The sequence below is a fragment of the Solanum verrucosum genome, unplaced genomic scaffold, assembly GCF_900185275.1.
Source record: "Solanum verrucosum unplaced genomic scaffold, falcon-dt-bn FXZP01000064.1, whole genome shotgun sequence".
Taxonomy (NCBI): domain Eukaryota; kingdom Viridiplantae; phylum Streptophyta; class Magnoliopsida; order Solanales; family Solanaceae; genus Solanum; species Solanum verrucosum.
In genome coordinates, this window is record NW_026020144.1 from 1,456,814 (window position 1) to 1,470,398 (window position 13,585).

Sequence of the window (13,585 nt, forward strand, 5' to 3'; positions counted from 1 at the left end):
TTACAACTTTCATTCATTAATATCAACATAAGTAATGGTGCAATGGTAACATTGTTTCACCTTAATTAGAGATTTCGAGTTCGAACATTATATTAGGAATTGGAAGAACGAGGACTCGAGGAGTTGCTATCTCTTTATATTCGTAGAATCTTCTATTGGATTAACTTTTGAGGTTGAATTACGTTTGAAGTTAATTTTTCCGTTAAACGAGTTTTTTGACAGGTGTCATGTCCTCATTGGGCAAGTGTTTTCGGACAGGTTACCCGACACATGCGGAGCACATGAGAAGAACCCCCGACCCGTTTTCTTACAACTGACAGCGCATGCCAATCGGTGAGTTTATTTTTTTTAGTAATTTTTTAAAATATATTTTGCATGTGAGATTCAAATAATTTACACATGTTGATGAGATTTATTTAATCAAAATGATTAACGGATAATTCACATAAAAAAAATACGTATTGGTCTTATCGATACACCAATAAACACAAGTTTCGTGAGTTGTAATTTATTGATTACTCAGTTTAATACGTAAATTTTTTATAATAATTAAATATATATATATATACTTGATCTCTTCGTTTTTATCTAGTTTGATTATAGTGACAGAGCCAAAATTTTCACTACGAGGGGTCAAAAGTAAACATACAAACTTGTTGAACGGGGTTCGAGATCTACTATATACATAAAAATAATTTTAATCATGTATAATAATATTTTCCATCGAAGGAGGTTCCACAAATTGATTCCGTCCATACTTGAATCATGTTGACTTGACACAACTCTTAAGAAACTTTTTGATAGAGGTCTATTTAATTAAACTAATCGTAATGATATTTTGAAACTTTAGATAAGTAAAATAAAATATCTAGTTTTAATGCAAAAGTAAAATAATATGAAACAAGTAAGCAGTAAATGAAAAATTATACTAATTTATTTATTTTCAAACTAGAAAAATGTCATCTATTAATAATTATAAACTCCCAACCCATGTTCTGTTGTACATTAAACACGCAATATATTTGACTTTTTTTGTCTGTAAGTTTAAATAAAAAAGGAAAGGGAAATGAAAATACACCCCAAAATGTGATTGACTATAATTATTTTGTTCTTAACTAGTTTATCCTCTCAATTATTTTTTTTACTTTTAAGTACATAATGTATTAATTTTAGAAAATAATAAAACAATTATTAAGTTTAGACAGAGACTTCAACATTAAAGATCCAATTAGAATAATCCAACAAAATATAGCAAAAAAATCACCTAATAGATTATGCTGTCTCTTTTTCCCTACACCTAAGTTTAGTGTAAAAGCATAATCTTTTTCAGAAATAATTATTTTTAGGTAAGACAATAAAGTAACTTGTCTTTTTGTCACCAAATGGATGAGGCTAATTGATGACAACAATTAGTGAACAGTTAAAAGTAGTTAAGAAAATTGATCTTAGAATATGCTTCAACTAAAACGATTAGTTCATGAGGTGAGAATTTTTGAAAAGTCATATAAAAGATCATAATGTTATTTTTTTTTTTCTCAATTGATATGAGCTATGTAATACTCCCCCCCCCCCCCCACATCCACCCAACCCTGGTTGATTGGAAGCTCGATAAATGTAGTAGGTGGGGGTGGGGGTTAGTCCAACATTAGGTAAATCAAGATTTTTGATGAGTTTAGGTGTGCTTCCATGTTAAGAAAAAGAATCTTGAACTTAAATTAACCTAAAAGCTAGTTTATAAGATAAAAATTGTACAAGATCACATAAACGAGCAACTAGTCATTCCCTTAATTAATGTGAAACTAACAAATTAAGTCATATATACAAGATCATAGTACAAGACGACGGTCTATTGAAAATAACCTCTTTACCTTTGAGAAGGTAAGAGTAATGTCTACGTACAGTTTATTCTCTCAAGACCCTACTTATAGAACTACACTGAGTTTATAGTAGTTGTTGTTGTTGTAAGGTATCAAAGTATAATCAAACCTCTCAATAACAATCATTCTCTAAACAAACATTTCACTATAACAATCAAGTTTTCTTTGGAATCAATCTATCATAATATGTTATATTATGTGTTCTTTATTAAAATATTTACTCTAACAACCAAAAAATATCCGAACAAACAACGTTGGATTTTACAGAGGGAAGGGCCAAGTAAAAAATAATGGATGTGTGGGGTTCAAATCCTAACAAAGATTCCTCCTTTATTCTACCTTCACCTCCATTATTCACAAACACACCTCATATAATAATAAAAAAAAAACTTCCAAGATTTAGTTTTATCTTGATTGTTCCTTCAAGATTTTAATTAGGTTTAGTGATATTTTCAGGTCCCATTCATCTTATATAGCAAACTACTATGGAATTGACTAAAGATTCTAAGGGAAAAATTGAAGCTTACTTTGAAAGCATAAATTTCATTATTACAACTTCACAAACTTACTTTAAAGTTGAGAAACAAAAGAGGGCAAGTGACATTTAGGTACAACAATAGAAGACAAAGTTTCCACACAAAAAAAAATGCAACTTTTTACTTGTATAAAAATGGGTGGTGGGACCTTAGGCACATGGAGAAAAGTTCCAATCATTAGACTTACACAAATGTAACCTAACCCTTCTCATTCTTCTTTAGTCCTTCTCACTTGGTGCTCTGTAAAATCATCATCATAGGAAAAACACTATGTTCCCAAGAGAAGAATAACCCCACAAACCTTTTTCATAATGTTTTTTTGTACCTACAAGTTGATGAGATCAACAAGTAGGTTTACATAGTATAACAATAACAAAAGGCTATCATGAAACTCGAACTTTTAAGCAAATCATCTTTGCACAGGAGTCCTGCTAATCTTTTATGTATCATTTCATGATCCTAGTTTTTACTCACCAACACCCCCGCCCCCAAGGGAGAGGGGGAAGGTTACTAAGTACTTACTAGTAGAACTATTGACTTAGATCTAAGATTTAGACAAACTTAAATTCCCTTCATTTTCTTTTCTATATTAGGCCCCCACCTTTGCTCCCTACAAAGGGAAAAGTCACCTCTAGCTTTCCATAAATGAAAGCAACAAGACATTTGTCTTGTAGTTGCTATCTATTCCATGCTTGACTTTACAAGCAACCACAATTAAAACTGTAGGGACCAAAACACACACAACAACATAATTATACACTAAACTGTACTCATTGGAATCACTTCAACTTGCATTACAAGAATTCCTCAGAACTTTAAGAAAAAAGAACATTTTCTGTTTTCTGGTTCTTTTAGCTCATAGACAAACTATCTATTGTCTCTCCAGGTAGACTCCAAACATGCTTATGATATAATAGGAAGATAAATCAATAATATTCCCAACTTGTTAGGGACTCGGCATGATCATTGTGTAAGTCACTATCATTGATCATCAACAAGGCTAGGACGAAACGTTAAAATGATCAACTACAACAAAACATTCTGATTAATACTTCATTTACACAGCAATATTACTAATCAGTATAGATTTTCAGAACAAATGTTGTTTCAGTTGCACCACAAATTAGCAACAAAAATTGACATCAGAGTACACTGGGCAGAATAGGTTTTTCCTTTCATTTCCCCTGTTTCCGCTCCTCACCAAAAACGAGTTTGACCAGGTACAAACTCGAACAAACGCCTGTCTTTTCGGTCAATGCTCTATGTCAATACGGGTTACAAGTTATGCAAATGCTTTACACTTGCTAAATTTCAGAATGTTGAATGGAGTTAATGACGAAAATGAATTACTTTGTTAAAGTGCAACTAATTAGCCAATGGAGAATAAAGATACATTCCATCATATTGAGAAGCCTTACATTTTGACCAGGAAAGCTGTACTCTTACGATTTCCTCGGCCGACCCCTTTTCCCTGTCGATACTTTCCCTTCAGGTGGGGAGCTTTTGTTTGATGCTGGAGGCCGACCCCTTCCACGACCAGCGCCCTTTTTAGCAGCTGTAGCTTTGCCAGCAGCCTTTCCTCGACCCCTGCCGGAAGACTTGGCCCGCCCATTCGATTGTTCCTCATAGTCATCACTTTCATCATCACTATTTTGCTCCTCCTCATCTTCAGATTCAGATACATCTTTTGACTTCTTCCGTTTATTTGACTTTGCAGGCGCCTTAGCAGATGCCTTTTTGGGAGCCTTTTGAGAAACTGGAGATTCACTCGCAGGTTCTGCCCCCACTGCAGCAAAACAATTTGCAACTATAGTAAGAAAGATAAATGATTGTAAAATAAATAGGGCTGCATGTCAACTATCTCCTCAGTTCAACAAGAGAAACATAACCTTTCACCTGGCATGTCTGTGTTAACAAATGACCAAAACAACACCTAAACCTGCTGACAAATTGAGCACAAGGATTTCGACGAAACAAATCGGAAAAATTTGACACAATTTGTTATATATTATTCCAATTTTAAGATTTGTCTTTTAAGAGAAATTAAGGCTGTTTTAACACTAGAGAATTTGCAAATCTCTACACTTATCCTACACCGAAATAATAAGTCACTGACCACAATATAAAAAAAAAAAAATCCTAATAAACAACCAAACATAAGAAACAACAACTAAGTGATTAATCCAAACTAGTTGGTATCAACATTATGATTCCTATTCTTTCATGCAATTAGTTATTAGGGAAGTTAACACTGATTTTGCTAAATTGTAAATCTTTTTTAAAAAAATCAAAACACATGTGATTTCAAGTCTAGCTCATAATTTTCGATCATCATTTTAAATGAAATTCAAGCATATTGTTGCACCTTCAAATTACCATATAGTTGTGCCTACAGGCGATACATCTCAAAGTCTATGTAAGACATGGGAAAAGCATCTCAAGCGATATTCTCTATGTTTATCCTCTATGTCCAATGTTATCAACTTCTATGGCATTCATCTCCGGACATGTGGGCTTTACAGACCTATATTCACCCCAACACAAAATTACTAGTCTCACAACTGTTCTATAAAACTTGACTGTAGCTTGTTAGATGACTTCCTATCACATAGCAGTCTCAACAGTCCTTTAATTTATCTTTGTTATATTGCATCTATCATTATATATTCCTAGAAATCTGAATGTACATATTTGAAGTCTGTACTAGGCACCACAAAAACTAATCTAGTTTCACTTCACTTTCACCTAATCATGATATTCTCCTATATTTAGCAATAAATTTTTGTCCTGCGCATTAAATCTTTCATATATCAAGCTATTCTCCTTGAAATTGAACAGATATATATAAATTGTCTGAATGTTAGATGTCATATGATAACTGCATTCCCATCTAAAATCACTTCACCTCCATTTTTCTTTTGTTGGGGGGGGGGGGGGGGGGGGGGGGTCCTCCTTGACATATTATCATTTGCAAATAGCATATATAATCAAACCTTATCCTGCATAGTATCGAAAACAGATAAGGGCACAAGGACAAAGTAGATGAATTGAACATCATTAACAGACTCCTTGTTCTTTCATCTCCCAAGGAATTAGCAATTCAATGGTTACTTGAGTCAACTGCCTTGAAGCAAATTCAGAGGAAAACCAGTATATTTTCCAAATGAAATAGTACAATTAGCTAAAACTTATGAAGATAGATGAAGCTTAGAGCTATACCTTCCTCAGAAGCCTTGCCATCATATACATCAAGCTGTCAGGTAAAACGGGAGAAATTAGATAACTTACACGAGCAAATAAATATAAAAAAAGAAAAATCAAAACTGATGTATGTATCAGCACCCCCAGACACACACCAACACCCATCCACAAACAAATATTACACTCAACCAAAAACCTGTACATATAAACTGAAAAAATAATATTCTAATTCTCCTAAAGATGATCATTATTGGGCTAGCATAATGCCTGGAGGGAAAACTACATTATAACCATAACATTACCTGCTCAAGTCGATCCTCAACATTTGTCCTATCAATAACAACCATGGAGTGGGCAAATCCACAAGCAACACTACACAAAAAGGAACACAGTAGGACTCAGACTCTGATGTAAAGTTCCATCTTCCAAAATTTCTTTTTTAAACAGAAATACACTAACCTGATAACATGCATGCCATCTAAAATGTCTACCTTCTTAGGAACTGCAGAAGATCTTTAGAAAAATAGACAAAATAAATGAGCAAAACACACATAGGTCACCAAAAAGAAAAAAGAAAACATAAGATATGAATCAAACCTACTTCTGTCCATGTGGTCCATAACCCAGCTCCCCACACTGTGCAAGGCCCCAACTTATGCAAGAGGAATCAGCACCAACAAAGTGGTGCATATAGCCAGAATCCATACATCGGAGGTTCCACCCACTAGAAATACAGAATATCAGTCCAATAGACTTGGTGACAAAAGAAAAAAATATTGCGCTTTTGAAAAGAGAATATCCAGTTTAAAACAATCCAAGCCAATGATTATGGGGGCAGAAACAACAATACACTATTACCATGTGATTGCTTTAAAATAACATTCCTACATGAATAATGAATGTCATAACTTGAATACAAGAGTAGAGACTCTCTGCTAGGACTTTGCAGTGAAATCACTCCATCACCCCTAGTCACGAAACACAAGGAAAAGAAAATTTGAACTCCATCTTCATTGATGTTATTGCAGATGGTTCTAACCAGAAAACTAGGATAAATAATAATTCATCCAAAAATGTGGAATTAATCACACATGCAACTCATGTTGTATCTACACTAATACTATATGAGCAAAATAAAAAATTGGAGATGCAAGGGCTGTAAAGAACATAACCTCAAATCCAGAAGAGGTTTAGGATACATCGAATCATCTCCTGTGCTCTTTATTTTTCCCCACATGTAAAGCTGCCCTCCTCCTGCACAAGAATATTTTATTAAAGTGTCAAGTCATAGGTGTTTATTTAATCATGCAAATCATGAGCCCACCATGTTGCAATTAGTAGAAGGTGGCCTGATCATATCTTCATATTACTTGAAGCGCAAATTTCAAACATAAATTTTACTTCAACAACTATATGTCTCAGCCCCAACCAAGTTGCGGTCAGCTATATGAATAATTATCTCCATTTAAGTTCAAACTGATGTCATCATCATACCATATAAAACTAAAGTGAAAAATAAATTAAATACATACAAATAATAGTAAATAATAATAATACTCCCACTATCCCAATTTATGTGGCACTTACCCTTTTTCGAGAGTCCTAAGTTTGACCGGGAATTTGCGCATGAAATCTTCAATTTTTTTGAAATAAAATTTATATATTTGTAAACTACGTAAAAAGTACTATAAATCACAATAATTGATAATTCAAAATGTTTAAAAGATCTATGAAAAATTTACGGTCAAAGATAGACTTGTTTGAATCTTGAAATCCGAAAAATGCCACATAAAATGGGACGGAGGGAGTATTAATATTTAAATACTATTACTACAATTATACAACAACATACCCAGTGTAGTCCCAAAATGTGGGATCCGGGGAAGATAAGAGTGTACGCAAACATTACCTCTACCTCAAAGGTAGAAAGGTTATTTCTATTTGGCATCGTGTTTTTTTCTATTTGACATTTTCTTTTCTTTCATGACCATTAACCAACGATTACTCAAACTCTAGAACCACCAACTCCACCTATGTAAGCTTCGCAAAACATATCCAATACCAAATCCGAATTAAGTAAGAGTACCATGAGTTACTAATGTGAAAATACTCAAACTACTTACGAGTTTTCAAAATTTAGACATTAATTGAACTTGTTAAGCATTAACATGGATTAGATTAGCCTATACCTATTTTCACAAGTAATCCATACTAAACGATAATAACCGAACATTAATTTTACATACATTTTTACATATAAGTGTCAGCTTGCTAGATGTTCACACTTCTCTCAAAGCAATAACTAAATGAGCAAGCACTATATATATAATCATAGATGGTCAGAACATAGATTTAATAAAGGGAATTCACTCATGTGAATACTCATTCAACTTATACTTTGAGCAGTTTGGACAACTTGCGGAAAGATTTTTTTGGAAACAAAAAGTTGTGTAAAATGAGTGCAGCTAGTATAGATATCAAATATGATGTCATCTCATGTGAATACACAGTAACTTATAAGTGCACTGGATAAGATTTCAAAACAAAATGGAGAGAGAACAAGACAAATCATACCGGCAGTACATGATGAGCTGGCAGAACCTGCTGAAACTATTGCATCTGGAGGCAAGATATTCTGCCGTGTAAAAACATCAACTCGTCGAGGAGCAAACTCGTCCTTCTGTTCTCGATGACCAAGCCTGTGATCCAAAAAAATCAAACATTTTCATGTTTATTCTAACAAGGGCCCAAAAAGAGCACGGAAAGTCAAGGTGGTGCAACGGACGTCCATTAACATAGATCTGAATATGCAAATATGAAATAGGATGTACGAACCTCCCATAACCACCAAATCCCCACCTAAGATTTGATTGTCAAAACAGAAAAAGAACAATTAGCTTCTGTACATTGGGTCAAGTCCATACAAAAGAGCTAAGGTGGAACTTACGTGTAAACATATCCATTCTTATCCAATGCAACTGAAATCCAGAAAAAAAAAGGTAAATGCACTTAACATATCTGAAAGATGACAATATACAAATTAATTAAAATGAAGTTGAGATGAACCTGTGTGATTTGTTCCACAAGCGACTTTGACTATAGTCTCTCCAGAAAAGGCTGCTATAGGTCTAGGTCGGGGTTGAGCTTCATAAGCTAGCCTTACAGAGCTATCTTTGGTATTATACTGCATGTTACAGGGCATCCTCAAATCAATCAAAGAAGGCAACAACTCCCAGTTCAAATATAAAGATAACACTGTGTGAATGCCTTTATTACAACAAGTTCCAAATTTATACATCAAGGGTCTTGTCATGGAAAGGGAAAAAAAATTCTATGGTCTTTCCCAATTTGGTGCATTTAAATTTAGGTTTTCACACTTAATTTTGGAGAAATATTAGACCAGATATCATCAGGAAACAAAAGAGTAATATGAAGTATAAAAGCACTCCACTATGAAGGAGAACAAAACACTGTTTTTATTAGAAATAGGAAAACACTGATTATTTTGTGGAAAATGTGCTATCCACAACACTTATCAACTACATGCTTCAGATTGGCAAGTGGCATAAGTAAAAATAAAAATTGGACAAGCAAGGAAACAAGAAATGGAAAAGGCAGACATGACTAATATAAGGTCGTTTGATGCGGCAATAAGCACCCGACACCAGCATGTATGTATCATGTCATGTAATACAGGCAAAAAAATCAATAATAAAAAATAAATAAAGTACTTCAAATAACTATCCTCCAATAATGCTGCACAGACACAAGATAGAGACGTTTGTATCCCTAAACATTTTGCCTCTTTAGTGTACCAATATCTCAAAGCGCGCCTTACTTCATAAAATATAAAAACTTCATGTGCATAAAGCAGGAAGAGATAGAGGTAAGGAAGAAATATAAAAGTCAGTATTTAGAAGTATGATCTCACGTGGTAAAAGTTTCCACTCTCTATTAGCAAAAAGAACAAGTGCATTATGTTGCAATGGACAAAAAGGCATTGAACAGAATACAAGATAGATTGGAGACGATAACAACTATACTCATCCAATTGCCTGCTAATTGTGATTTCAATTTATGTAGAAGTATCACAAAAGCTGCATCACTATCAATCAAATTGAACAGATGATCTTGTCATGACATATTGTTGCCGGTCAGAAAATATTGCAATTTGAGATTGTTAATTTGTTATACAGCATGTAGAAGTCTAGAACTTCCGATATATAACAATAAAATATTGGAAGTCTTTGTCCATGTCACAGAAGATAAAATAAAAACTTTTTCATGAAGTGTACCTCGTTGTCAGTATTATGACCAAGCTGACCATACTGAGGCAAACCAGCAGTTCTAGAAGACACGAATAACATGAAAATCAGAGTGCAAGAAAAGTTAGAGATGAAAATTCCACTACCAAAATCTTTTTTTTTGTACACAGCATTATCAATGTAGTAGAAAGTAAAAACTTTACAAACCATACAATATAGAAGCTCCTTCAACTGAGGTTAGCCACACAGTAAAGTCAGCCCCACAAGCTACAGTGTTGACTTCAGTGACAGCACACCGGACTGGAGATAATTCAGTTTCTGCAACAATACAAAAAAGTGATGATCTTAATTTGTTTTATGAATGAAAGAAAAAACAACCCAAGACAGAAGAAATCAGTGGTGTGGACTTATATTGCTAGGAAATAAAGACGACGTTGCTTAAGGCAAATACTTGGTTCCATCCTAAACTAGCTTATGTTTTTTTCAATAAGATCCTACACTAGCTTACATAATAATAAATTTCTTGTTCTTCCCTACACTAGATTAGCTTTGTTAAAGGTTTGTTTAAAGCATGCTTAAACCAAGAAACTTGGTGAAAACCAGGTTGTGCCCTTCGCCTCACTTAGTTGGTGCTTTAGTGTAGGCGTCAAGATGCAAAAGCATGTGTTAATGCCAGATAGGTGTAAGTATCCAATACATGTGCATCTAGGTTTTTGGTAACTTTGAATAAATATGATGAATCCACACACTTGTTGCTCCCGTTTTGACATGAGTTATAAAAACAAACGAAGGACCCATGTGACCTAGGTCATATCTGAAGAAAAATACATGATCAAAGATGGAATGAAATACTGTTCATGCAACTGAGACAACAACAATTTGAATACTAACAGAAGGTCTTTTCTTTTGGTGCAAGTGAGTCAGAAACAGAGAAGGTAAGGAGCAACAGAGGATAACAAAGGGGCTCACCATTTTTTGCAGAGCCTATACCGAGCTGCCCATGCTTATTCCAACCAAAAGCAAAGGACTGTCCGTCATCTGTAACTACCACTGTGTGGCTCTTTCCAGCTGCAGCTCTAATGATCTTATACCTGGAACAAAAAAGTTTTAAGTGATGCCAGGTATAAATACTTGATAGACATAATGGTTTCAGCAGACATGGGCTAACCATACAGGGAATATAAGAGGACTATTGGAAGCATTTCTTACTTCTAGACACATAAAATCTCAGTTTTGGGTTAAAAAAACAAACATTATTGTCCATCAGAATATTCACCATTATAACATTCTTTTCTTTCCATCTCACTTTACATGTACCCTTGAAATATGCATTGCCCCAAGGCTTTGGTCAAGTGAGAAGAGCGCAATGACAATAAAATAAAAAGGCAAGTTCTTTTTCTTAAAAAAAAGGTAAATAAAAATAGAAAGATGGGATCTTGTCTCAATGTTTTCAGTTAAAAGAGAGAATCAAATAACTATAAGCAGAAAAAAGAGGGTGAATTTAGGATTTTAAGTAGTGAATACGGCATAGCTATGCACCCTTTACTCCTTTGTGGTATGGATTTGAACTTAATACATATTTTGAAACTTTTACTACAATATATTTCATTGACATTGATAGAGGAACAAAACCAAGAACAACTTACTTAGATAGTTCTGAAACAACAGTTGGTCTATCACGTGTTATTTTATCTCCATGACCAAGCTGCCCTTTCTGCAAAGCCACAACACAGTTCACATTCCAATAAAGAGAAAACAGCACAAAAGAAAAATAAAAAATGAACATACACGACACACTTGCCTCATTCCTTCCCCATGTATAACAACGGCCTTCGATATCTAGCGCTACACAGTGACAAGAAGCTGCATTTCCACCAAGAATGAAAGAAAGCAATCAAAAAGGGAAATCTTCAATCACATTATGGAAGTGTTTGGCTTTGAAAATTGTCAGTATTTGAAAAGAGAGTAGTTTTTGGAGTTGTGTTCAGCCATGAACACAAAATGGAGTTGTTTTTTTAACTTATTTGAGTATTTTGAAGTGAAAACAACTTTTTCATCACTGTTCTTCAAATTCCGGAATTTTATGCCCAAACGTTAACTCATGGCCAAAATGCCCCATGATTTCACAATAAAGATGATAACTTTGTATACTATATGAATCCTCAATATACATTTTAACCATTTCGAGGTCTAAACAAACCAACTAAGTACACAACTAAGCCAAAATAATTTTTTTTTAAAAAAGCAGAACAGAGTATACCGCAACCAGCAGCAACAAAACAAATGTCGACACCAACAAGCGTACGAAGCCTCGTCGGCGACACCAAATTCCCCTCCGTCAAACCTTTCCGGCGACCAACAGAATCCCAACAAGTACTTCCACAAAACAACAACTCCCCACCTTTCACCACCACCACTTCCGACATCTCCGGCAAACTCAACGGTCGAAAAATTCAAAAAAAAAGTTTCTAAAAACAGATCTTACTAAACCTCAACGTGAATACACCAAAACCCACAAAAATTAGTGAAAAAAAACAGAGATTTGTAAGTAATCGGCGGCAAAAGGAGTTTTAGAAAGAAAACATCTGAAACCCTACAAAAGCATTGAGAGTTATTAAAAAGAAGATTTGTTTTGTGTATTCCGAGAATGTGAGCTTTTTATTCGTTTAATAATAAAGATATATAAATTTTGTGGGTTCAAAATATAAATACGGATTGGTGGAATGGATAATTACTACTAGTACTACTTTTCTTTTTTTCTCTTTGCTTATTTGCGTATCACTTTCGTTTGGCTATAGATTTTGAAGTAAAATTTAAATATTTAAGTTGTTCTTAGATTGTATTTTTGTGGATCTAAAGGTTGAATTTTTAAGATTTAATCAAAGTTTATAATGAAATTGATATTTAACTGATAATTTTTTAAAATTTATGATAAAATGTTAGAGATTTATTGGATTGTGTGCGGTAAGGGTTAAGGTTCCCGCGGGTTTGGTCTGTTAAAGAATTTCGAGGTATTCTTTATTTGAAAAGAGGGTATATGCTTTTATTTTGTTCTCTTTCTTTTTTTTGGAATTATCTCTTAGACGTTTTTTTTTGTTAGTTTATTTTTTTTTTATCAGTTACAACTTACAATGAGTCAATGACCATCGTATGACATATATTTCATGTGTTTTTTTTTCGTTTTTGTATTAGTTACAACTTAAAATTATTATGAGACATTTTTCATGTGATTAACAACCAAATAAGGCTGCTTGATTAGGTAGTGGGTTTTCAATTGGTTGTTGAAAAAAATATATATAATATCTAATTATCTCTTATCTAAAATAATTTCGAGTGCATATGTATACTTGTGGAATTAGCTGGTGATGCAACTCTTATTGCAAGATGCTTTGGGCAACTATCTGCTTTTCTGCAACTTTGACTACTTTAATTTCTGCATTCTTTATTGAAGATGAAAGGAATGGACAGTGGGAAACAAGACACAAGTATAAGGGGAGACATTGTTTGATTACTATGATCTTTTTGTCTGCTTGTGCTAGTCCCATTGAACCAATGACATGGAGAAGTGGCCCAAATTCATACAACTACTACTTTTTATGAGTTATAGTCCACACTAAGATCGGAGTTCCAGACTAGAAGGGTATATGCAGATGGGGTTTATACTATACTATGCAAGTGTAAATTAACAGCCAGATAAAAAGGCTTA

The 13,585-nt window shown here is 33.9% G+C and overlaps 1 protein-coding gene across 1 annotated transcript; it reads right to left on the reverse strand.

Annotated features, from left to right (window-relative positions):
* Positions 1–3,421: 3,421 nt before the first annotated feature.
* On the reverse strand, positions 3,422–12,540 carry LOC125827734 (uncharacterized). The gene is made up of 16 exons (XM_049507061.1): positions 12,140–12,540; positions 11,681–11,742; positions 11,526–11,593; positions 10,849–10,970; positions 10,092–10,197; positions 9,910–9,961; positions 8,681–8,798; positions 8,562–8,592; positions 8,450–8,473; positions 8,189–8,313; positions 6,787–6,868; positions 6,216–6,338; positions 6,074–6,127; positions 5,917–5,986; positions 5,633–5,666; positions 3,422–4,199 (listed from the first exon to the last, which is right to left on the reverse strand). The coding sequence occupies exons 1-16, from the start codon at positions 12,303–12,305 to the stop codon at positions 3,856–3,858; spliced, it is 1,581 nt and encodes a 526-aa protein (XP_049363018.1). The 5' UTR covers positions 12,306–12,540; the 3' UTR covers positions 3,422–3,855.
* Positions 12,541–13,585: the final 1,045 nt, after the last annotated feature.